This window comes from Acinonyx jubatus, chromosome E4 (genome assembly GCF_027475565.1).
Source record: "Acinonyx jubatus isolate Ajub_Pintada_27869175 chromosome E4, VMU_Ajub_asm_v1.0, whole genome shotgun sequence".
Lineage (NCBI taxonomy): Eukaryota > Metazoa > Chordata > Mammalia > Carnivora > Felidae > Acinonyx > Acinonyx jubatus.
Window position 1 is genome coordinate 56,099,494 of NC_069395.1, and position 27,568 is coordinate 56,127,061.

General features: G+C 35.2%; 1 protein-coding gene across 5 annotated transcripts in view; it reads left to right on the plus strand.

Moving 5' to 3' along the window:
* Window positions 1–27,568, plus strand: part of KIFAP3 (kinesin associated protein 3) — a 173,235-nt gene that overhangs the window by 76,784 nt on the left and 68,883 nt on the right. For all 5 annotated transcript variants that reach the window (XM_053209388.1, XM_053209389.1, XM_027046391.2 and 2 more), the window contains 2 exons: window positions 649–811; window positions 25,755–25,855. In XM_053209388.1, the coding sequence (XP_053065363.1) occupies window positions 649–811; window positions 25,755–25,855 (264 nt within the window). The remainder of the gene's footprint in view (window positions 1–648; window positions 812–25,754; window positions 25,856–27,568) is intronic.

Below are 27,568 nucleotides of genomic sequence, written 5' to 3' on the forward strand. Positions count from 1 at the left end.
TTTCCATGTTGCTTCAGGAAGACTTCATGCATTCCATTTTTATTATATTGGTTTTTGTTTTTGTTTGTTTCTTTAGAAACAGCGTGTGCACATGTACTTACAAGAGGGGGAGGTACAGAGAGAGAGAGGGAGAAAGAGAATCTCAAGCAGACTTTATGCCCAGCGCGGAGCCTGACTGGGGCTTGTCTCACGACCCTGAGATCATGACCTGAGCCAAGGTCAAGAGTCAGACGCTTAAGCGACTAAAGCCACCCAGGCACCCCTATTACATTGTATTTTAATTATTTGTTCTATTTGTCTGCTCTGTTTTTAGACTGTGGAATCCTTAAAGGCTAAGACATGATCTTGTTTGATCTAGCACAGGGCCTGGCACTTTGTAGGTGGCATTCAAGAATGTGTTTTCAAAGTCTCAGTGTAATTTGGCTTCAGTTGACACTCTTAAGTGAAGGAAGGATGGGATAATGTAGAAATATGTGTTTTCTCCTCAGAAGTGTGATTTTACAAAAGTTTATAGATTAAAATGAGTAAACAGATTAACATATAATTATAAAATAGATATACCTAAGGGTAAAAAAATAATTATTTGCAATCTTTTTTGTCGTATTGTACAACTGAACCTCACTGCATTTGTATTATTGTATTACATAGGTGGAAATGGATATTGTTGAAAAACTGGTAAAAATGATACCCTGTGAACATGAAGATCTGCTGAATATCACCCTACGACTTTTACTCAACTTATCCTTTGACACAGGACTGAGGAATAAGATGGTACAAGTTGGACTGCTTCCCAAACTCACTGCACTCCTAGGTATGTCTTTTAAAATCTAATGATGGGGTTGCTTGGAATTTCCAACACCATTGGAAAATTGAGCTCTGTGTTGAAGTCTGCTGAGCAAAAATCATTCTGTATATGTTCTTTGATTGGGAACTCAATACTAAAAATAAGCAGAATGAATGAAAAATGATGTGAGCCAGGATTTCCATGGTGCTATAGAATGAAGGAATAGAAACGTTTAACTCTGACTTCATTTGCCCATGTGAAAGTGAAAAGATAAAAGTACTACCAAGAAAGCAAGAAGGAAAAATTACTTTCTCTTTAATAGTATTTTTAAAAACAGGTATCATTTAATTCTTGCATTCTGCCATACTGTTAAAATATTGCTTTTGAATACACAAAATTGGGGAGCCTTTTTGTCATTAAGTTGAAAAGGGCATTTTTTTAATAGCATGGGTTAGAAAATATTGCATTGGCACATTTAGTTAATAATACATTGTTTTCTTTTAACTGTTAGCAAGATAACTATATAGCAAAGATGGATTGAATAATTAACTCTTAACGCTCACACGTAAGGCTTCTTGGAAGAGGATTAAAAAGTCCTTTATGATCTGTTCAATGTCTGTCTTCATAGGTACTTGCTACTCCCCAACAGATACTTTATTATGTTTATACTGCACATATAACATATATTGAACATATATTATACTGAACTATACAGTTCTCTAAACAAGCTCTTTATACCTAAGTACTTGTCCACCTGCTTTTTTTCTCTACCTGGAATGCCATTGTGTTTTTTAACCAGAAAGTACAATTCTTACCCATCTTTTAAGACTCCGTTCCTTTGTTCAGCACTGCGGTTTCATTTTTTTTTTTTTTTTGTAGCTTTCTCCTTGTTTTCAAATATTTTTTTAACTGTTAACCACTAGTAGTGTAATAGAAGAGAATGATTTAAAATTAAGTTTATTCTTAGCTGTCTAATATCTATGAATCTAGTCTCTCACTGACATCATTATTTTCTTTATAATACTAGCAATAACATTTATATTGAATGTTTACTGTGCCAGTCATTTTGTTTTGTGCTTTCTTTACATTATCTCGTGGAATCCCTGAGATCTTTACTCACATCTACACAACTGATAAAAGGCACAGCCCACATTCAACCTCAGTTGTGTCTGTTGCCAAAGTTGGATTTCTTAACTACTACATTAAACTACACTGTGTAGTATATTAAGTAGACCATGATTAAGTAGAAAATCCAATTCTGCAACTCCCCTTAAAATAAAGGAAGTTTTCAGGAAACTTATTTCTTAATCCTTTTCTCAGAAGAGGAAAACCTTTCACCAGTCAGTCCAAGAACATTTGGCCTATTGACCAGTCCACAAATATTGCATAGGACTTTTATTATACAGTGTAGAAGGAACTCTGTTGAGAAGCACTTTCAAAAATTGCTTTTGTGGAACCAAAGCAATACATTTAACAAGGAAACAGGAAAACTTGAAAAGTAAAATTGATGGCACTTTGAATTTAATTCATGTAATCCTTTATCTAGCATGAATCTAGCAGAATTATGTATCAGATATTGGGTTAGATTCTCAGTGTATGCAGATGAGTAAGTTATATTTCTTGTCCTGAAGGAGTTCATAGGCTATTTGGTTTATTCTGTATTTAGTGACCTACTTTTATGAAACAAATGATTTAAGAGAGATTTGGGGGAAATTACGAACAGGATACGCAGTCTATATTTTATTAACAAATAGTAAATTTTGTGATATGAGATATAGCATTAAATAAAATAATTTCTTTCATCTCTTCTAGAGCTCAATTTCTGGAGTCAGATTGTCTTATTAGAATTATGGCTGTCTTCTAACTATGTTGTGTTGGGCAAGGTACCCAAACTCTGACCCAGTTTTTGTCCATCTCTAAGATGGGGATAATAATTATAACCAACTTAAAGTTCTTTTGAAGCTTAAATGAGGTATTGTATTACGGAGTGCTTAAAATAGTACTTGACACATAGTATCTTCTTAATAAATATTAGCTATAAATCATTTTTTTACCATCATCACCATCATCATCATTACTTAAAGTGGACATTCTATAAGTGTTGCTGACTTACCTTGATCTGAATACAAATACCTTCAAATAGGTATTAGGTCTTTATTGACGAACTAGGTAGCTTATTTATTTTTACTCTCCTGGGATGTGTGCGGTTTGATTCAATTTCAATGCAGTAAAATGTTGAAGATCTACTATGGCAAAACCCAGTGTTAAGCACTATAGGAAAATATTTTTCAATCTATGGATATGTTGAAATTCAAAAGAGAGAATGTTTCCTTACTGGTCCTTCATCGGCAAAATGCCATTTGAGATGCACATTGACTTTAGCCAAGGTGATGTTTTTATAAAGGAAGAAGAATAGAGGCTGTAGAAAGTATTTCAGGTAAAGTGACCAACATTACCTAAGGCATAGATGGTGCTAAGCCAGTGTGAGGAACAATAACTAAGAAGATAGTAGGAGATAACTTTGAAAATAAATGGGGTTTATGTTCTTATGTGGTATTTTGAAGGTTAAGACTATGCTAATAAGTTATACTGAATTTAGCTGATGGTGGGAATCATTGCAGGTTTTTAAACTAGTTGGGTCACAGAGTACTGCTCTAGAGAAATTAATCTGACATTATTCTATTGGATGGACTAGAACTAGAGTCTGCAGAAGAGCATAATAGTCTATTGTAACAGCAAGACCAGAAGTACAGAAAACATGGACTAGGAAAGAGGTAGTATGTCAGATGTGAGGCAAAAGAAATACATATTACAGGTAGACTTAATGTGACATGCTTACTTTTTGAATGTAGGTGATGATAGGAAGAATTCATACCCCGTGACTGTTAGAAGTCTAGTGCCAGGGACAGAAAAAGAGAAGTGTGAGGGAAGTAGTTTGAGGAAGCTAGCAATAGATTCAGTGTGAGACATTTTGGAGACAAGTAGAAGCATAGGTCTGTAGGTCCGGAGGGGTGAGGGTTAAAAAAGGAACACTTACCTTATAGAAGAAAAGTGGGAAGAGGAAACCACCAAAGGAGACATAACAGCCAGAGAAATGTGTTTATTTTTTGACAAATACATAAAAAGTATATCAAGTTTAGGCCGTTACTGAGAAGCCATGATAATCTAGGACTCTTCATGCTTCAGAGATGAGGTTTTGAGTAGGAAGAGCAACTGAAAAGTGTTTACCTTGTTTGAGTTATTCTTTCAAAGTGTTGTTACTTCGTTATTTTCTTTGAAATATCATGAATTCCTAAGGCATCGGATTTTACTACACCAAGGAAAGTACAAAGCTAGTATTATTCAAATCTTGCATTACATAGGTAGAAGTAGAAGATCTGAAAAATTTCTACCTCTGTTATCTGTAAAAACAGATTAAAAGCAGAATGATTTTGTTGAGATGCTTATGGGTAGCTTACCTTCATAACTTCTTGGCTTACCTTTGTATGATAAATAAAATAGGTTGATAGTTAAATCCTTACAAGAACAGCCACAAAAATTTTCTGGGAGAACAAATTGAAAAAAATATGGAATGGTGTTGTGATTTGAATAATTGTTAAAAGTGTACAGAAATTTGGGTACAGCTCAACTTTTTTGCCATATGGGGAATCAGTATACTTTGTAAACTCATGATAACTTTGATCTATCTGAGGACTAATAAGTAGGCTCTAAAATCCTTCATCTTTAGGTAAAGATTATGTCCCATCTTTTCTTCCCTTTTTGTTCACTGCTCACAAGTTATTGAATTTTAACCTAAGCAATTTCTTTCTTTTCAAATGTTCATGTATCTTTTGCTTAATAACTTTGTTTAGTTCCACCTTTTCATTCTCTACTTACAAGCCATGGAAGCAATGGCAATCATACATAGTAAACAAAAGAGAATATCTACTGATATTCCAGGATCAAGGAAAGGGAGAAAATGTACATATTGAAGAGAAATTAAAATATACTAGAGAACAGTGACTTCAGCTTCTGTAAAATGCTTCAGAATGCCTATAAGTATTTAGAATATACAGGTTTACATCTGTTTATGTATCATACATTCTTTTAATTATTTTAAAGACACTGTTGTTTTCTACTTTTTCATTTAAATTATGAGTTAAATAAGCTTCTGTGGGCCTTTTATAAGGTGAGCCTATGGGGAAAAAAAGCATTTCAAATTCCAAATAACTGACTTCAGTATGAGTTTTTAGAACATAACCATTTTGTAAACTTTATAATTGTTTGTATTTATCATCGTCCAAAAATGGCCCTTTTATTCATCACTTCCCACGAAAAACCTGTCAACTGTATTAGTGGAAGACAAGGCTATGATTATTAATAAACAACCTTAAGATCCCAGTACCTTAAGACACATCAAAGGTTTACTTCTTCCTCATATTATATATCCATAATAAGTGAGTAGAAAGTGTTGGTCCGTGTCACCATCAGAGACCAAGACTAACAGAATCTCTGGGTCACCATGGCACCAGGGAAGAGAGAAAGAGAAAAGGCAGAGTTGTAAACTTCTCTTGAAGACTTCCACTCTGAACTGACAAATATAATTTTTGCTTACACTTGGCAGTGATAACAGCAAGTCACATGGCCATGCCGAACTTTAAAGGGTTGGCAAATGTTTGGAAGGATTAGAACTAGAACATTGGTGCGTTAGCAACCTAACAATCCTGAAAGGTATTTTCCAGTTTTTCTGAATTTTCTTTTACTTATTTTTTCAGATTTTTATTTTTATTTTTTATTTTTTAATGCTTATTTTTGAGAGAGACAGAGAGACAGAGAGAGAGAGAGACAGAGATAGAGGGAGACACTGAATTCAAAGCAGGCTCCAGACTCTGAGCTGTCAGCACAGAGCCCGATGTGGGGCTCGAACTCACCGAACTGTGAGATCATGACCTGAGCCAAAGTTGGACACTTAACTGACTGAGCCACCCAGGCGCCCCAGATTTTTATCTTTAAGTAATCTCTGTGCACATGTTGAGGCTCAAACTCACAATCCTGAGATCAGGAGTCACATTCTGTGCTGACTGAGCCAGCCAGGCACTTATGAATTTTATTTTAGCTGAGTTTCCAGGATTACCAGAATCTGTTAAAAAAATACATCCTGAGACATTATAGCAATACTACCATATGTAGTGTATCTAACTACTATAGTACCACAGAGCACATTAATTAAAAGCTAGAATTCTGGAGCCATACTATATGACTTTGAATATTGGTTTCATCTGTTATTAACTATGTGATACTGTGTAAATTATTTAACCTATGTGTCCATTTTCTCATCTTCAGTATATAGATAATAATGCATGTTAATAAGGAAAGGTTAAATAAGAGTACAGTGTTAGGAAATTATATAGAATACAAACTATAGATATCCAAGGAATGGGTCTTTCTGATAAGAAAGTTTTCTCAGCTTATAACATTAAGGGTATTTAATCATTTTATATAAAGTTCTTTAAAATTGATTACATGTTTCTTTTCATAAATGTTTTCTTAAATGTACTTTTAATACCATAAACGTCATTTAAATTTTTATTGAGAAGTATAGTATGGTGGTTAGTACGATGGGCTTTGGAACCAGAGTACCTGCGTTCACCTGCTATATGAGTTTTTTTAATCATTGAGTCAAGATAATTTATTATACAGGAATGTAAATATTACTGTGCTCAACTATTTCCCCTTACTAAATGGCCTCAGAATTCCATGTATTTAAATGTTTTATGTACAGGTTTTCTGTTTTCCCCTCTTATTTTTAGCTGTCACTTCTCATTTCTTCTGTTCCAGAAGCAATTCTATGGCAGCAATTTTCCTCTCTCTAATGATATATTTCTAATCTCTTGTGGTCTTGGAAACTGACAACTGAGCTTATTTGAAGTGTATACTTTGTTAAAAATGAATTCCAAATGAATGCCCAAAGGGTTCTCTTCCCAGTAACACACTCCTCTTAGTAAGGTTTATTGCAGACTTTGTAACATTTCTTTTAACTGTGAAGAAACCTATTTTGCTTGTTCTCTCTGCTGTATCCAAAGAAATTGCATTGAGTGTATAAATGATTTGCTGATAAGCTATTAATAATAGAATAGTCATTTTTATACTTGTTAATGTATATGTTACTTGTGTGGAAAAATAAATCATTAACTCCTAACACAATAAACTAAATTTCTCAATTGAGCAATTCAGTGATATATTTAATATCTCTGGTCTTTGGCCACTACAATTATATAGAAATTGTAGTAAGGAAGCATTACACAGAGCATAGATTTTAAAGGGATAGGATATAATTAGTATAGAGCAATGACTTTCAAACATCTTTACCCCAATCTATAGTATAGTTTACACTACAACCTAATACTCACATGTGTATGTGATATATATATGCATGTGTATATATCCATATGTGTATATTTATATACATTACATTTTACTTCTTACATCTATTACAGATTTTAACATACGTAATTTTTAAAAATGTTCACAAAGCAGTATTTACCATTTCTGTGTGCAGTGAACTGTATTTTCTATTTATTTTCTGTTCATTGTTTATTCTCCTTATGACTTATATTAATTTTGTGTTCTGATTGATTTGACATTCATTTGGAAAACATTGAACTATGGGAAAGTGATTAGATTTCTTTCCCATCAAATGTTCAGAAATCTTAATCACTGTCTCTGCTGGATTTTTTGTGTGTTGAACAGTAGATTATCTAAATTCTTCTAGGTTATTCTTGGCAAGTAGTGATGGGAGTGATTCCATGGAATTGAAATTTTTTTTAATGGAAAAAACCTTTTGTAAATCCAGTATTTGAAGAATTTGGAGTACATTTTCTTCCTTATAATCACGGAGAAGGAATTAAAGAGCATAGAGTAGAACATGAGTGGTCAGGTTGGTTTTTTATTAGAAGGAAACTCAGTTCAGGTTGATAGAGGACTGAATTAAAGAGTTACCTATTTTATGTATAGAAATTGTTTATTTTTTAAAAGATGCAAAAAATGTAAAGCCACTTTTGTAGGGCTACACATGTGGAGAACTTTTCAGAAGTGATTTTTAAGGGATGCTGTTTCAACTGGAAATGCTATCAGATTTTAAGTAGGTTTTCTTTACTATTATTTGGGGACCCCATAACTGAAAAATCTTTTTATATTTAATGATAGATTATTTTAACTAGAGTACAATGAATCATGAATCTTTCAGGCTCTAATAAAGCTGTGCTATATGAACATTTAATCCCCTTCTCTTGCATCCTGAAACATTTAACTAGTACATTGCGACCCCTGCTGTTGTCAGAATTGCTGAATAACTGAGAAAACAAATGTAATTGAGGAAGATTTTGTGATTTGACTTACTTTTAAAGGCAGAGAGGTTTTGTTATAGCTCATCTGTTTCGCCTCATCGTGAGGCTGAGTGAAATGTTACTCAGTAAAACCAAAAATTATTTTAAAATATTGTCATATAAAGCATTTCATTTAGGGATTTTGAATTTAGCTTTTCTTTTGACATCAGGGACACAAAAAATGGATTAATAAAGAATTTTAGAAATCATTATTTAAAATTTTCTTTCTCCACTTTTCCTGAAATTGATTTGTTTGAATAGTTTTGATCCTTTGCTAGGCATAGAAGTTCCCTCAAGGGAATAAACCTTATAAAATGTGTAGGTCTCATCCTACATATATGAATTTTTGCATTTGTTAAAACAAAAATGGACTAGTCACAGCCAGCCTGATGGTTAAAAATGTTTCAAAATTTTTGTTTGGATCCATGAAAACCCTTGTATCTAAGTATCCCTTTTTTTTTAAATGCCACCAAAATTATTCCATTCTTACTTCATTTTTGATAATGTTACTTTCCTAAGATTTCATAAAGGACTCTAAACTTACCTCTGCTTACTATTTCAGTATCAGTTATAAAATCTTTTCAGTGTTATTCATTCCCATGCTTGACACATAATTTCTTAGGCGTAGAAACTTCATATTACCATCTGGGAGACCTGTCATAGCCGGGGGTTTCCACAAATGTGATTATATGCAAATTGAATTGGACCTAGAAAGTTTGGCTTTATTTAGCCAATTGTTAGTTCAGTCAGGTTTTTTTATGATATAGAGTTAATTTTTTTTAAATGTTTAGAGATTTTTGGCTCATCTAAGAATCAAATCATTATAAAAAAAAATTCTCTGTCATAAGTTCTTAAGCCATTTGACCTTGACGTGTCTCAAGAGTGCTTCCTTATGTCAGAATATCCTGGGTTGGGAGTTGGCAAGGAAATGCTTCGTCATAGTGTGTTCTTCAGTTTCCTGGAGAATGCACTGATAGTGTTTCAAAAGTGACTTGAAAACTAAATGTTCCTAGCTTTTCATCTGATGCACCAGACAAATGTTTTTGCACCTCTCAGTTGCTCTGGCTCCGATGATTCATAAGCTAATAAGTACTGCTTGATGTGCTTGGGGGTGATGTTAAGTAAAGGAGCAAGCATAAGTCCCCAACTGAAGTGCATTCTTTGGGAGAGCCTACCTAGTTCATCATGAAATAGTTTGTACAGAAAGCTTTAAACATCACGTAATGGGAGAGATACTTTATTACAGAATGCATAATCAATATTAAAAAAAAACTGTATTTCACTGGTAAACTCTTTTGGACAATTTTGAGTTTATTTACAGTATTCTTTTTCCTTTTTGAATGATATTGATATGTATTTTAAAGTGAGTAATGTTCCAAGTTTTCCTGTCAGCTTTTCAATTTTTAACTTGATTTTCAAAGGGACTTAAACTCAAGGGAATAAACACACACATAAAATGTGTAGGTCTCATCCTACATATATGAAATTTTGCGTTTGTTAAAACAAAAATGGAATAGTCATAGCCAGCCTAGTGGTTAAACAGATTAGATAGCTACCTATAAATTATAGGCAATCCTCACTTCCCACAGTTTCTCTGCTACTTTGTAAGTTTTCCCTGTTTATCAGGAGACTGTAGGAATTCAGTGGTTACAGAGCATCAGTTTTCAAACTTTGGTCTCAGGACTCTTTTCACTCTTAAAAATTATTAAGGACCTCCAAAGCACTTTTGTTTATTAGAGATTATATCTAGAGATATTTACTATATTCATAATTGAGAAAAAAATTAAATATTCATCTTAAAATAACGAAGTTGCTACACTTTAACATAAATATGTTATGAAAACTCTTTCCAAAACAAGACAAAAATTAGTGACAAGAGTAGCATAATTTTATATTTCTCAAATTTCTTTTTTTTTTTTTTCATTGTGCAAATTTCTTTAAAGTCAGGCTTAATAGACAACAGCTGGCTCTCCTAGCTCCCTCAACACTCTGTCGTGGTATCGTATTTCGTATATGTCTTAGCCTCTTATGAGAGAATATGAATTTTAAAAAGGAAAGTAATATATTAGTATTGTTATAAAAATGGTGTGACTTTGGGGATCCCCTTTAGGGATCCTCAGGCTGCACCTTGAAGACCAGTGAATTAGAGCATTCCTTTAAAGCTTTTAATTCCTGTTAAATGCATACATTCCCGATTCTAATAATACACCAGGAGTCTCAAATTAGCAGCTTAAATCCAGCTAGAAGACATGTTCGGCTTTACCAAAATATAGTCTCTTAATTTTATCTTTGGATTTCTAGGCATGATCCAAACTCTCCCATTCCCCTGAGATAAACCTTACTTTCTCGTAGACGTTTCATTATATTTCTTGCCTTGCCCTTTAGACATTTTGAGTGTTCAGCCACTCACATCTTAGAATCATTTTTATCACTTTCTTTGGTGCTTTGTGAAGAAGGGTGGGGAATGTATGACATGATGTCGGAGAGTGGAAAAGGAAGACCCTGAGCACAGAGGGACAACAGCTACAGTACATTCTGGATAATTAACCAATACTAGACTTTTCATGCTGCCCAGCAGTCATACTACATTTTCTTCTTTATCTGGTCCTCCCACTCTCCTAAGTGAGAGTTTCATTCCTATACCTTCTCATAAATCCAACACCTCATGTTCATCCTAGGCTCATTACCTTGTTCTGTGCCTATTTCACTATAGGAGCAGTCAGAAAAACTTCCATGAGCTCCTGTTGCCACACTTACCCTCCTACCTCTGTCCGTACTTGGCTTCCCTCACATTATTCTGGATGAACCTGCTGCTAATCTCATCATTGACCAGCATTCCCTCTGCATCCCATTCCCTGTCACCGACTCAAGGTTCTTGCTCCAGCAGTTCTCCTCCCTTGCATGAACTTTTCCCTCTCTGGAAGATCATTCCCGTCGACATATAAATATGCTACTATTTCTTCCATCTTGATATTCTTCTTTACTCTCACTTCACTCTGTCATCTTTCAACTACCATCCCATTTCTCTTCTTCCCATTATTGCAGAATGCCTCAAGAATTGCGGTCATTCCCTATCTCCCAGTTTCTCTCTTTTTGCATGCATTCATATCTCTTCTTGTCTGCTCGGTGCTCTTTGCATCCCACTCCCTCTTTCTCCTCTCTTCTCTAGCCACTCTCAATTCCCCCCTCCCTCACTGTTCTACACTTTTTAATCTTTTCCAGTTGGACTTTCGCATACACACACCCCCACGGCATCACTGTGGTCAAGTTCCAGTGACCTCTACGTTGCCAAATCCAGTGGTCAATTCCCAGCACTCCTAGTACTCCATCAGTAGTGAACATTTGGTAGTTTCTCTCCTCTTCTTTTTTCATTGATTTTCCAGGACACAGTACTCTTCTGGTTTTTCCCCTAAGTACCCAGTCCTTCTCAGTCTCCTTTTCTGCTTCTACCTTATCTCCCCCGTCTCTAAACATTAGAACACCTTCCAGGGCTTAGTCCATAGAATTCTTCTCCATCTATACTTGCTCCCTTGGTGACTTCATCCATTCTGTTTAAATACTCTGCCTATGTGGACGACTCCCCAATATAAACAAAGATAGATAATTTCCACTGTTTTCAGTCTTTTCTCTCTCCATAAAATGGAAACTTTGTAATTAACCAGCCAAAACTGGGGAAGTTCTCCTTAATTTCTCTTTTTCCCTCTTACCCTCCATCCAGTCTGTCTGGGCAGTCAGCTCTGTCTTCAAAACATAGCTGCTACCACCCTGTTGCCAGCCCCATCTTCTCTTTTCTGGCTTAATACAGTAGCATCCTAACTCGTCTTTGTGCTTCTACCCTTGCCCCACATTCTCTCCTTAACACAGCACACAGAGTGATCACGTTAAAAGTTGAGTTAAATCGTGTCATTTCTCTGCTCAGAAATCTTCAATGACTTCCTATCCAGAGAAGAACCAAAGTCCTAACAACGGCCTACAAGCATTTATATGTTCTCTGTCAGCTCCTTACCTCTGTAACTACATCTTCTAGTACTCTTGTTTTTGTTCTTTCTGCTGAAAACTCATTGGCCTCCGTGCTATTCCTTGAACCCAGTAATGACACACCTACCTCATGACTTTGACACTTCCTGTTCCTTCTGCCTAGCATGTCCTTTTCTAGTTGTTTGCACAGTTCATTCCCTCATGAAAGGGCTTTGCTCTCAGGTTATTCTCTTTTTCCTTTTATTTTTATTCATAGCACTTAATCACCACATGATCTATCTTTCATGTAATTATCTTGTTTATTGTCTTCACCACACACCCACTATCACCACCATTCCCATTGGGTCCCAAAGACTATAAGCTGCATGAAAATATGGATTTGTATCAGTCTCATTCACTCCTACATTTCCAGTGCCTACAACAGTGTCTAGCACATTGTAAGTTCTCAGAAAATATCTGGTAGGTGGTTGGATGGATTAATGTATGAAAGGAGCACATGAAAGGAATGACCATTAAAAGAACTGAGCTTGAGTCTCCTTCCTTCCCTTCACCCCTTATTGGTTGGGTGACATTAGGCAAGTCAATAGGTGTGAGCCTTTTGTCCTGTTTAGAAAATCCATCCCACGGGATTGTTTTGCAACTCTGATGAGAGAATTGATATCTATTTATTTCATAACTAAAAGGCCTTATACAAACGTTAGTTATGATAAGGTGGAAGAAAAGGAAGGGAAGGTTTGAGGGTTAATGGTCCCTAAATGAAAAAAGATGAGCACAGTAAAAAGTCTTCTTACCTCATAGTTTTGACTATTCTATGCCTGGTTATAGGGGGTTTGTTGTAAACCTTGAAATAGCACTTGGATTTCACTTATATGGTACAGATATCTTCAGTGAATTTTGTGATTCAAGGCAGGAATCTTCTAATACAGTGATAACTCAAAGTATGGTCCACCAACCAATGCACATTCATAAACTGTTTTTTACTTGTCTGAAATGAGTAAATCCAGAAATTAAGAATCAGAGTTTAGACAATTTACAGCAACTTATGTATATAATATTATGTCTGCTGAGTACAATACATTTTTTGAACTTCTGTGTTGCATATATTTTCTTTAATTTTGTTTTCAGTATAATTTATAAAAGTGTTGGTCTCTGACACATGGGAGGAAAAATAAAAACTTGACCCTAAACCACAGGTAGTTTGAGAAGCACTATTCAAATAGATGAAAAGACAGGTTTGATCTTAGATTAGCATGCTGTTCTTTTAAAGTATTCAAAAGCCCATACATGCACCTCTATGTTTATAGCAGCATTATTTACAATAGCTGAGATACAGAAGCAGTCCAAGTGTCCATTGATTGATGAATGGATAAAGAAGATATACACACATATACAAACACCACACACACACACACACACACACACACACACACACACACACACACAGTGGAATATTTTCCAACCATAAAAAAGAATGAAATCTTGCCATTTGCAACAACATGGATGGAACTAGAGAGTATAATAATAATATTAAGCGAAATAATTCAGTCAGAGAAAGACAAATACCATATGATTTCACTCATATGTGGAATTTAAGAAACAAGACAAACAAGCAAAAGGAAAAATTAAGAGACACATCAAGAAACAAACTCAACTGTAGAGATCCAACTGATGATTATCAGAGGGAAGGGGGTGGGGGGATGGGCGAAATAGGTGATGGGGATTAAGGAGGGCACTTGTCCTGATGAGCACAGGGTGATGTATGGAAGTATTGAATCATTATATTGTAGACCTAAAACTAATGTAACACTGTACCTTAACTAACTGGAATTAAAATGGAAACTTTTTAAAACCACCAAAAAGCAAACAAAATAAACAAAATAAAAAAACAAGCCAAAAACCCAAATGTTGAATCCAGCATCACAAATTACCCTGCCTAGGGATACTTCTTTAGTTCATTTATGAGCAGACAGGAGAATGCTTCCTAAAAAAACTGAGGAATTCGTAGTGTTACCTAGAGATGTTGGTAGCTTTTCAATATATATATAGTAGTATAGTAATAGCTAAAGATCGAACTCACACTCAATAAATATTCATCATGTGCTTAACTTGCATTAGGCACATTCACATGTGATTTATGAATCTCTGTGCAAGTTAACTAAAAAAGTTAACTAGCCCAGACATCTTTTTCAAGTTGCCCTTTAATCACCAGAGGCATCAGGTCATTGATACGTGTATAGCACTGCATACAACTAGTGCGAAAGTTTAGTGTGTAATTTAAATCTTGATTTAAATTTCTAGCTGTATAACTTTTGACTCTTCCAAATTTGAAAGTTGTGAGCATGCTAATTTACATGACTGGTTTGTGCTGAAACTAACTTTATTGGTTATGGCAGGAAAATTAGGATTCTGAGATTCAGTAGCACATCGTCACGCCTGTTTCACAGTTCCACATGAATCATTTCAAAAAGGACCCAAATTTCAGTCACAGCATTGCTGGACCATATTGTCTTCACTGCAAGATAAATTAGGGTTTCCAAGGTGTTCTAAATGGATATAAATGTTTCTGCATTCTGTGAGTAGACCCAGAATGGTTTTGAGAGTAGGAATGGCACCTGATTCATCTTGGTCTAGATTACATTAGGTAATCTGGGTTTCAGGGCATTTTCCAAGGCTGTAGAAAGATTTTATCAGCGTGTAGCAAGTCAGACCAGGTCAAGAGTTAAGTGATAAATGTTTGATTTCTTCCGGTTGAGACAAGTCTGATTTCCCTTATTGTGGGAGATCACCAGAGCAGAGACTGTTGGACTCTAAACTTTGATCACTTAAAAATTAAAGGTTATTTCTTTTGACCATTCTGTCATATGTCCTTAAAAGAAAATTGAAACAGTTAGGTTCTGAACACCTTTGAAAGTCCCCCATAATATTATTTTTCATTGTAATTAATGGCTTAATTTTTATTTTATCAAAAGGATCCTAAAATTAAGAAATAAAGCACGTCTTTATTTTGTGGAGAGAGTAATATGTAGTACACGACATTTTTTTGGCCTGTTTATTAAAAATTGGTGGGAAATTGTCAGAATAATGTTTTCTAATTAGGAGGTGTTTTCCAGTTTTTAAAAACTAGGTTGCCTTTATGATGGTTTAAGAAACTTAAAGTAGACTTTTTAAAATAACTTCATTTGGCCTGTTTATTACAAAACTGTTATGGAATTTCACACATCTGTTTCAGTATGCAGCTCCTCATAGACTACTGCACTGTTTCTCAATTTTAATAGGCCTCATTTATCCTATAAATAAACCTACATTTTCTTACCTGATCAAGTGAGCAAACAATAGGGGTCAGATGTGGCAAACACTTTAACAAAAAGCACATGTTTAGCCGTCAGGGTGAGGTAGAGTCATATCAAGATTGCTTGAAGTTATTAATGGCAGTAAAATTTATGCTTCCTCCTGTTTTCCCAATTAAATCAAGAAGCCTTTTTTCTTAGGATTCTTCTATCACCAGCTGGTTCCAATACTCTGTGTGTGAATATTGCCTGGGGTGTCTCCATTTCTACAAGGTAAAAGCTGACCGAAGCACATTAAGTCAATGGTGTGGACCTGTAGGCTAGAAAGCAGTCATTGTTAAGGGCTTTATTTTGGTCCCTATCGTTGGTACCACAAGAGTGCACATTTTGTAGGGTGTATTATAAGTTGTTGTAGTATGCTTTAGACATAATAAAAGGCCACTATAGACCAGGTAATAAAATAATTAAAATATGTTGCAAATATTTGAAAAATGAACTATATGGCAGAATGTGCGGTTGTACATAAAATGAATGAAAATGCATCAAAAGTATTTGATTTTAGAGTACTTAGTGAATATGTCTTAATGTGACTGAGCTGTTGAGCTTACTGGTAGCTTTACAATTTCAGTTTTTTATAGTTTTTATATCAAGTCATTGGACACAAAAATCATTTATCCATGAAACCCTGTATCACAAGACTATTGTTACACTTGTTTTCATACTGATCATTGTAACCTACATTCTGTAATGTTCCCCCTTCAGCTCATGATTAAAAGCTCTTGGTTTTTATCTATTCATCTCAAATCTTTATACTGTGAACAAATCTATTCTAAAAAGGAGACTGTCCAGTATAGTTGTAGTCTTAAAAATGATCTCCTCAAATTCAAATTTAAACTAAGGCTGTCTGATCATACTGAGCATATATATCTTATCTTCTCCTGGGGCCTTTGTGACTTCAAAGGGAGTTTTCTACTTTGAATGAAGACATGGAGTGCAAAAGAGAATGGGAATCTGGCTAATAATGTGGCCCATAACTTGTGTTCTCACTCTGTTTTTACAAAGTGTTGGGCTGGGTCTACTGCAGAAGCGGAAATTTGGCTTTGAGTTCTGGTGTTCAAACTCATATTTCTGCTTGACTGAACTGTGAATGGAAAATCCCAAGTGTCTTACAAAATTAGTAACTAACTGGTGTTTTTACTAATCACTTCGGAGATGAAAAACTGAAGACATTTTAAAATTCAAAACCCATCAGCATGCGTTTGCCCTTTAATTGGCAGAAAATCGATCATGAGAGCAGTCCAGAGAACGTTTTTTTTTCCTCCTTCAGCTGCTCCAGCTGAACTACAGCTGCAGATTTTTTTAAAAAGGAAAAAAAAGTCTTGAATGTACTTTATAAGTGCAGTAATTCCCACAAATCAGTTACTGGAGTTAATGACCAGTTTGTTAAGGCATTAACTGCCCTCAGCTGGGAATGACCAATTTGGGGGGAATGGCTGCACAACTGCTAAGATAATTCACTAACACTTTCAAATAATGATCCAGCTAATTAACGGTGAATTCCTGTGGAAATCCTATCGAAGTACTTATGACCTCTGCGTTTAATAGCCAGTGAGTTCATCATGATTCATGTTTATTACCGTAAATACCAAAGGAATCATAATGACTAGGCCATTTTTTTTCCACCCTGGCCTTATTACTTGAACAGATTTGACTAATCCACCTCTAGTCATTAAGGACCTAGTTCTCAAAAATATTCAGTCTTTTCACTGCTCTGCTCAAAATTCACAGGGCCTTTGGTGCTATGCCAGCATACGGACTATTGGCAGCCTGTTTTTACTTGGGAATAATTGATGTCTGTAAGTCTTAAAGGAGCCCTTTTGAAATGCCTGCCATTTGTAGGATGTAGAGGAATCATAGCTGGTTAGCTGCAGTTTATGGTTCTTAGTCATGAATTCTTATGGGAAAATCATACCCCCAAGCCCCAAATTCATTTAGGATATACAAGATTTTTTTTGAGGTTTATTTTTTAAAAACTCAGATATCCTTTCTTCCAATCAAAGAAGATGATTAGCTTATAATGAAGGATAAGCTCTTAATTTTACTTAGACCATTTAATCTCTCTTAATGACTGTTTATCTCTTAATGACTGTTTATTGCTATGTGATCTGCAAATTAGCCTTTAAGTAATAATAAATGTTGACTGCCAGAAAGCCATTACTTTTTGTGTGCAGCTGTGTTTGAGGAGATGAATTTAGGTTATTTCCAGACATCTTCCCACTCCGGGTATGCACTTTTGTCCTAAAATATTTTGTCCTTTTTTTACAGCTGTCAGAATATCTGCTAGATGCCATGAAGTTATAGGCTGTATTTTCATCAAGCAACTAATCATTTATGTAATAATTAATGCTTCAGTGAATAATTACAGTTATATACTGTAATATATTGCAATCTTCATTCATATATTGCAGTTCTTTAGTAGAGAAAGGAAATATGTGATTTGCAGCAATAAGATGTGAATTAGAATCATCAAGGTAACATGGGTTAGAAGATCATGTATAGGATATTTGCATCTTTTTTCTGAGTTAAAGGGCAAATGTCAGTTTCTGTATTTTTAAATTCCCTAAAAAAATACAAAAAAAAAGGAAGAAAATTTTTTAAAAAGTTTTTGATGTTTATTTGTTTTTGAGAGAGAGAGAGCGAACAAGCATGGGTGGGGGAAGGGAAGAGAGAGGGGAAAACACAGAATCCAAAGCAGGCTCCAGGCTCTGAGCTGTCAGCATCCAGAGCCTAATGCAGGGCTTAGAACTCATGGACCCGAGATCATGACCTGAGTCAAAGTCAGATGCTTAACTGACTGAGCCACCCAGGTGCCCCAGAAAATCAATTTTTTTAATGTTCGTTTATGTTTGAGAAAGAGAGTCCATGAGCATGTGAGTGGGGGAGGGGCAGAGAGAGAGGAAGAGAATCCAAAGGGGGCTCTGACGGCTGACAGCGCAGAGCCCGATGTGGGGCTCGAACCCATGAACTGTGAGACCATGACCTGAACCAAAGTTGGACACTTAACCAGCTGAGCCACCCAGGTGCCCTGAAAATCAAATTTATAGGTATTTGTAAATCACGTGATTGGGTTCCAGGGAACATTTACCCAGACAAAACCAGAAGACATATCAGCAACTTGTGTTATATTGACCTGTGAGTACAATATTGTAGTCCCTTAGATCTGTCATCACCTCCTTTCCCACTTTTCGCAAGGAAAAAGAATACCTCTGGTGTAATGCCTGTCATATTTCAGTTTCTTTTGTTCAGTTGTGCTCGGCCTAAACAAGGGGGGAAGCATGGGACATGCCACTTGCAGGTAAATAAGTAATGTAGCTAATTGTGAGCTTTGTCTGCAGTGTTCTTAGACTTCTGCCTGAGTCCTTTCATCTTCTTGATAGCCGATCACCTGTATAGTTTCCTACTCCAAGACTGAGTTTAAGTTCTATTGCAGATGCAGAAGCATGAAAGAGGGGTGAGAGATTCACAGTGTGTTTGTGGTAGTGGTGGAGGACGAATGTGTACTGAATCTGTATTTTGATTATGTTCTTTTCTCAAGTTGCACTCTTATTAAGGAATTTATAACCCTGTAAGAATGAGAGAATGATGAAGGGCTCCTATCAGATAGGGGTCACTTAGTGGAGTCTTGTAGTAAGGTAACTCTCTTCAGCCCATACTTTGGGAATAGTAAAGCTTTACGGGAAAGTGACTGAATAGAAGGACAAGTGGCTTAGTTGCAGGCTCAGAATATACCTCTGGACCCTGCCTAGCTCATCTTGGAGAAATCTCCGCTGCTTCTCAAGCCTGCTTTATTTCTGACTATGATCCGATCTTGAAAAGAGAAAACCCCACTGTGTGTGTTACGGGCACACGATAGTACTGTTCTGTTGGTAAAACAGAAAAAAACATCCTTGTTCACATAATAATTATAGTAAGAAATGATATGTATTGAATTGGTTTATTACTGTGTCAGACTCAGTACTACTAATTGCTTTACCAGAATTCTCTTAACTAATCCTTACGTAACAACCCTTTGAGTTAGGTACAGTTGTTATATCGATTCCGCTGATGAAGAAATTGAATCACGGAGAGTTTAAATAACACTCACAGGCTCTATCTCAGGTGCAGGAGTCACAGATTGAACCCAGCCTGTCAGAGCCCGAGCTCTGAACCACAGTGTTATGCTACCAGGGCCACTCATCTTTTAAGCTTCTGTAGCACCTTGTGTTTTTTCATAAACTCAAACACTGCCTGATGGTAGCTCTGGTCCAGTTTAGTGAAAGTGAGCTTCAGAACTGCTGAAGATCTAGTCCCCGAAACTGCTGGGGGGATAATTCCTTTTGTCCCTGTCAGGAACTTCCTTGGCCCTTCAGAACCTACTGTATCTGGGCACAGGTCTTCCAGTAAACAACTGGTTGTTGTTGTGCATTTCATCTTCTCTTCCCCTCTTTGGCCACCTTCCCACTGTCTTCTCTAAGACTCCCAGGTCTCATAGAGTCCCTTCTAATTTCATCTCCTTCCTGTACTATGTCAGTAAGGGATAATGATAATAACAGGAAAACCACAAGCAGGCTTTGTAGTCCCATCTAGATTTGAGTCTCAGATTCATGGTGGTGTCTCCTTTGGAAGGATTCATAACCTTAATGAGTATCATTGCCTCATCTCCAAATCAAAGATAGGATCTACCTCCTCACAGGGTGAACGAGAAGATATATGCCTAACATACAGTAGGAACAGTATCACTGTTGGCTTAACCCTTTCTCTTTCCCCTTTTCTCAAACAAATACAGTTCTAAAAAGATTGGCTGTCTGCCAGGTTTTCAGGACAGCACTGCTTCCCTGGAGATTCCGCCACAGGCCTTCAGTTTTCAGCATGCATTGGGGCATGATTAGCATTTTAGGTACATATTATGGGGGGGGGGGGGAAGATGATGGGAACTGGGGACATGTTCAGAGGTGTTTTTTTGTTTTTTTCTTAATAGTGGGTCACGATAGAGAAGAATTAGGAAGGCATTAGAGAGCTGCAAGGAGTTTTCACCTTGGGCCACGAGTGTGGAGAGAGGAGAAGAGACAGCACACAAGAGCAGATGCAGGACTGGCTGAAGAATGAATCTTTCTGTTTCTTGAAACTAGATATTTAGTTATGTTGTGAAAAAAAAAAGTTATTGCCATATCTGAGATCTGTTTCTTACATATGTGATTCATCTGCTTTTCAGAAATTATTATAATTTTAGGACTCTACTCCAGGCTTCCTATTCTATCACGTATCCTATATCTTTGATTTATCCTTAGGATATATTACCATTATATAAATTATATTATCAGTGTGTATTATCATTAGCTCTAAAGGAGCTTCCTTGTTACCTATCTTATCGAGTACAGATCTCTTAAAAGTGAATCTTTTCTCTCATCTTATATGAATGATGTACCACCTTAGAACAGTTCTTAGAATTCTTTTCATTGACACCAGCAATAGACTCTCCTCAAGCATGGACCATTTTATTCCTGTTTCCACATTGAATTCTAATTTGTTTGGTGATGTACTTTGATCTTGAAGAATCTTTTTTTTTTAATTTTTTTTTTCAACGTTTATTTATTTTTGGGACAGAGAGAGACAGAGCATGAACGGGGGAGGGGCAGAGAGAGAGGGAGACACAGAATCGGAAACAGGCTCCAGGCTCTGAGCCATCAGCCCAGAGCCTGACGCGGGGCTCGAACTCACGGACCGCGAGATCGTGACCTGGCTGAAGTCGGACGCTTAACTGACTGCGCCACCCAGGCGCCCCTAATCTTGAAGAATCTTTTTATTGGTTATTGATTCTTTGTTTCTTTTACCATTTACCAAGTTGTGTGCTTTGGAATCCTACTTTTCAGTGAACCCACTACATAGAGAAAATATCTTCAAATAATATTTTGTTAAAAAAATATTTTGTAAAAGTTAAGTAGGATTAGAACATACCCACAGCTGAACAACATATAGAAAGAAACTGGAATAGCAGGGAAAAAGAGATTTGCCTTCAGAATATGAAAGTTTGTTGGGGTGCCTGCGTGGCTCTGTCGGTTAAGCGTCTGACTTCGGCTCAGGCCATGATCTTGTGGCTCCTGAGTTCGAGTCGCACATCAGGCTCTGTGCTGACAGCTCAGAGCCTGGAGCCTGCTTCAGATTCTGTGTCTCCCTCTCTTTCTGCCCCAGCCCACTCACACTCTGTCTCTCTCTCTCAAAAATAAACATTAAAAAATTAAAATTAAAAAAATATGAAAGTTTGCTGAAGGACCCTACTTGAAAAGATTTAAAAATATCTCAATACCTAGAAAAAAAAGCTAAATACTGTGAAGTATTATCTGACCAAACCATAAGGATACCCTCCTCCTTGGAGAATAAAGTTGGAATTTTTCACTTTAAAAAAATTTTTTTTAATGTTTATTTTTGAGAGAGAGAGAGAGAGAGAGGGAGAGAGAAAGAAAGAGAGGCAGGCAGAGAGAGAGAAGGGGAGACACAGAATCCAAAGCAGGCTCCAGGCCCTGAGCTGGGGTTCAAACTCACGAACCATGAGCTGAAGTCAGACGCTTAACCAACTAAGCCACCCAGGCGCCCCAGATTTCTTCTCTTTTAACCTACGTATTAGAAAACCTGTACAGGAACACCTGGGTGGCTCAGATGTTTAAGAATATGACTCGATTTCGGCTCAGGTCATGATCTCACAATTGGTGAGATTGAGCCCCACCTCAGGTTCTACGCTGACAATGTGGAACCTGCTTGGGATTTCTCTCTTTCCCTCTCTCTCTCTCTGCCCCTTTCCTACCATCATGCATGTGGGTGCACACTCTCTCAAAATAAACAAACATTAAAAAAAAAAAAGAAAACTTGTACAAAGATTTGTTTGCCTATGACAGGTGTGTTTTATACTAGAATAAGTGTAAATGCATGCCTTCAACAGTGGGAAAATATGCTTTAGTAGTATCTGTGAATCTTTTCTATTTCTATATTTTCTATTTCTATAGATTTCTATATTTCTATAGATTTCTATATTTTCTATTTCTATATTTGCTTTGATCCCAAGAACAAAATGTTGGAATTGGTGGTGTACCCAATTTGTCTATACTTTTCTCATTTTGGAGTAATTTTACAATTTTTGCCTCACATCTTCCAAGTAGAATTCTTACCCCTAAATACTTAGTATATATATTTTCTACAGCTAACTTGTGTTTCTGAATTTACTAGTCTTCATCTTCAGATTAAGTGTACTTTCTCCTCTGTTCTTATATCTCACCTTTTCATCTAAGCCTAGGGTCATTATCCTTAGAGCTTATCTTTTGAATTCAGTGTCTGTCTTCTCCACAGATTGTGTAGTGACATTTTTCAAATAGTAGAAAGGACCTGAAATTTACCCAAAATGATTTCTCCTGCACTCTTTATTCTGCAAATTTTCTATAAACTATAATGCTATAGAGAAACAGACATAAAACATGAGATAAAATAAGTGTTATTTCACATATAAAATGTAGTTTCTGCATGTGTTGTGTTCCAAGTGGTTGAGTTAGTGAATTCACAGATTTTTAGTTAAAATGAAAATGTATACTAGTATGTATTCATCAGATAAGGAATGGATTTTTTGTTTGTTTGTTTTATCCCAGGGAGTCATTTTTATGCTGATATTGAAAGCCGAAGGAAACAGGCTTTAGCCAAACTATTTTGAAAGATGCAGAAATCCAGCTTTTAAAAAAGTGTTTCAAAAATGTGTTTTATTCTGTCATATGTCTGTCAGTCAGTATAGATCAGTCTTTCATACCCAGTATTAGAAAGCCATTTCATCTTATCAATTACAAAAGTATTTTAGTGTTACTGTAACATAACCTGGTGAAGATTTTAGAATCAGAGTTTAAATCCCTGCTCATTTACAAGGCCATGTAGCAAATATATATTTTTCTCTAAGCATTAAGTTCCTCATCTGAAGCATAGGAATAATATTTACTTGACAGATTATTGTTTTCAAGATTCATTTTGTTCTCTCTCTCTCTCTCTCTATATATATATATATTTTAATGTTTATTTATTTTATTTTGAGAGAGAGCACAAGCAGAGGAGGGGCAGAGGGAGAGGGAGAAAGAGAATCCCAAGCAGGCTCTGCGTTGTCAGCACAGAACCCAACAAAGGGCTCAAACTCATGAACCATAGGATCATGACCTGAGCCGAAGTTAGGAGTCAGATGCCTAAGTGACTGAGCCACTCACGTGTCCCACCACGTGATATATTTTTATGTAACATATAAGCTCAAGGAAAACAAAGAGTTAGAGCTAGTCACTATATTTTTTTATTTACTTGTAAAAGATCTCCTATAACTTTTAAAATATTTGCCTCAAATCTGAAGCTCTTGTAGAAGTTAGTAATTTCTGTCTTTGAATAAATGTGTTTATTTCTCCTGTTTTAGCCTCTGATTTATTTTTTATTTTTTTTAATATTTTATTTTTAACTAATCTCTACACCCACCATGGAGTTCAAGATCAAGAATCACCTGCTACACCAACTGAGCGAGCCAGGCATCCTTAAAAATGATTTTTAATATTTATATAATGTTATATAATTATAACATGCAAAGCATAATAATTGCATAATGTTTAGATAATATTACCTAAGCATATCACCATTTATTTTATGATTTTCTAAATGTTGGTTATCTAGATTATTTTCAAATTTTTAATTATAAATAATAACCCATACCCCTGAAATCACTGTTGCACTATAAGCTAACTAACTTAGATATAATGAAATAAATTAAAATATTAAAAAAAATAATAACCCAGTGGACATGCTAGTCCATTTATTTATTTATTATTATTCATTCATTCATTCATTCATTCATTTAATTTCCATCCAAATTAGTTAGCATATAGTGCAACAATGATTTCAGGAGTAGATTCCTTAACACCCCAACCTCTGGTTTTTTAATGTAACACTGCTCCTTGTTTTCCAGCTTTATTGAGATCTAAATGACATATAACATGATATAAGTTTAATGTATGTGATGTAATGATTTGATATATGTATATATTGAAAAATAATTACCACAGTAAGGTTAGTTAACACATCTGTCACCTCACACAGTTAACTGTGTGTGTGTGTTGGGGGGTGTGTGGATGGGTGTGGGTGTGTGGTTAGAACTTTCAAGGTTTACTGTCAGTAACTTTCAAATATATACAATACAGGATTGTTAACTATAATCACTATGCTGTTTAAATATTAAAATCAGTCAGTGGATATTTAATAAGAAACTACCATGTGTTCTACTAAGCCTTGTGAGAATACCAAAGTTCACATGGTCTAAGAATTTCTAACCATCTGGAAAGATATGCCTAATATATCAAAAAATTCAATAAGAATCTAAAACAGAATTTTAAAAAACACTACATATTTTAGTAATTTTGTGGTATGGTAGACACAAGGATAAAGGTGCTAAGTTTATCCTCCATGTTTAAACTTTTAAAATCTTCATATATTATTTATCAATTAAATTCACTTACCTACTTGATTCTTTTAAATTCCACATATCTTCAAGTATTTGTCATAGCCTAGAATTTTCAAAAAGGATATTGTTTCTTGATAAAACTTTTTAGTTAAACAAGTTTTCAAATTCTAGTTCTGTCACTGACTTAGAGATCATAAATAGGACCTTAAAATATGACCTATCTGAAGGCAAGAAGGACTGCATGATACATAGAATCCCATTTTATTGTTCAATCTATGATATATCATTTGTTTCTCTTTCTCAGTTTTGAGGTGTATTAGGCCTCAGTACTGAGGCGGTCCTTAGTCTATTTGTAGGCCTTAGCGTTTTATAGTCATGTATTTTTTTAATGTTACAAATACTACTGTACTTCTTTTATCATTTAGATTATTTTTCCAGTTTCTGATTCATAAGAATTAAATATACTTTCTGTTCGCTATTTTTCTTATATCATCACTGTTAGGAGCTGTGTTAATCACATATTTTCATGGAACATCAGGGTGAGGATGCCAGTGATCCAATCTGGTTCACAGTAGGCTACTGAAAACAATAAATTCTTTGGTTTGTGGTTAATTTTCTTTTTGCAAAATGCACGTTGTCTCTTGGAGATTAATGATATTTCACAGACAGTATATTCTAGACTTTAAAACTGAAATAGGGAGGTCAAAATATTTTCTAAATTAGAGGTGTATAAGCATTTGATTCAGGAGGTTAAAAGTCTTAATGTATTAATTTGAGTGTGTTATACCAAAAAAATTAATTATATCCATGATTTAATCATGTTCATGATTTCTTATTCCCAGGTAATGAAAACTACAAACAAATAGCAATGTGTGTTCTTTACCACATTAGCATGGATGATCGCTTTAAATCAATGTTTGCATACACTGACTGTATACCACAGGTAAGTGGTTTAAGTGTTTTTTAAAAGCATTAAAAAAAATAGGTATTTTCCATTTTCTTCTCTTGATTTTCCAGATACATTTTTCCCTAAAAAAAATTCCCTCTTAAAAATAATACGAGTTTGTGATAGAAAATTGGAAAATAGGGAGCAGTATAAAAATGTAAATAACTTTGTTATCCCAAACTCAGAGATAACCATTTAACATTTTGGTATATTTCCTTCTACAGAGTTAAAAAATAACATATTGAGATTATATACAGTACGTAATTATATATTACTTTATTTACTTACTAGATCACAATGTATTCTCCCATGTCATTGAAGTCTTCAAAAATTATTTCTCATAGTTATATGATATTCTGTTGCTTAAATGTATCATTATTTAATTATTGTTAAATTGTGTGTTTTTTCCAGTTTATCACATAAAAACAGACGTAAGTAAATTTAGGTAAACAGTTGAAATAAGGTGGAATAAATATCATGGTATATAAATGCTTATCCACATCCCTGTGTTTTTCTTTAGTTTAAGTTCCTAAAAGTAGAATTACTAAGTCAAAAGGTACAAACACTCATGTATTTGACATATTTTCTTCTAAGAAGGCATGTTTGTATTTCCAACTAGCATGTCACTTTTTTCCTTTTTTTAAATTTTATTTTAATTCCAGTATAGTTAATATAAAGTGTTTTATTGGTTTCAGATATACAGTAGTAATTCAGTACTTCCATATACACCCAGTGCTCATCACAAGGGCACTCCTTAATCCCTATCACCTATTTCACCCATCCACCCACCCACCTTCCCTCTAGTAACCATCAGTTCTCTATAATTAAGAGTCTCTCTGTCTCTTTTGTTTTTCCTTTGCACGTTTGTTTTGTTTCTTAAATTTCACGTATGAGTGAAATCATATAATATTTGTCTTTCTCTGACTGCTCTTACTTAGCATTATACTCTCTGGCTCTATCCATGTTGTTGCAAATGGCAAGATTTCATTCTTTTTTATGGCTGAGTAATGTGTGTGTGTGTGTGTGTGTGTGTGTATAGAAAAAAATGTACAAATTATTCATGTCCTTTGCCAATTTTTCCATTGACATGTTAATATTTTTAGTATTAATAAATGAGATCCAAATATGAAATAACTATTTTAATTCTGTGTCATATTGCTAGTATTTCCTAACTTTGCCTGTTCATTTGGTTTATGTTCAGTGATTTTAAATGATTTATCAAAATTCTTTTATCTTTAAGAAAGATTTTGCTATGACTCAGTTGCTTGATATATTTCATATGTTAGGCCTTTTTATCTTGAAGTAGTTCAGTGATTTTTTTTTTTTTTACATGGACTATGTTATAAGGATAGAGATTCTATACATATTATACATTATTTTGCTCTTAGGGAATATACATTCACAGAATCACTATTTTGCCATCAATCTTTATTAAACTGAGCTCCGTTAATTTGAATATCTGATGATTGGAACACTGGTTGGGCCAGTTTCAAATATTACATTACTTTTTATAAAATGGTTTCCTAAAATAGAAAAAGCAAACTTGCAGGGTGTATGGCAAACAATAAAAATAACACTTTAAAAAACACTTCAGGGAGCACCTGGGTGGCTCAGTCAGTTAAGCATTCGACTTCGGCTCAGGTCATGATCTCACAGTTTGTGAGTTTGAGCCCTGCATTGGGCTCTGTGCTGACAGCTCAGACCCCAGAG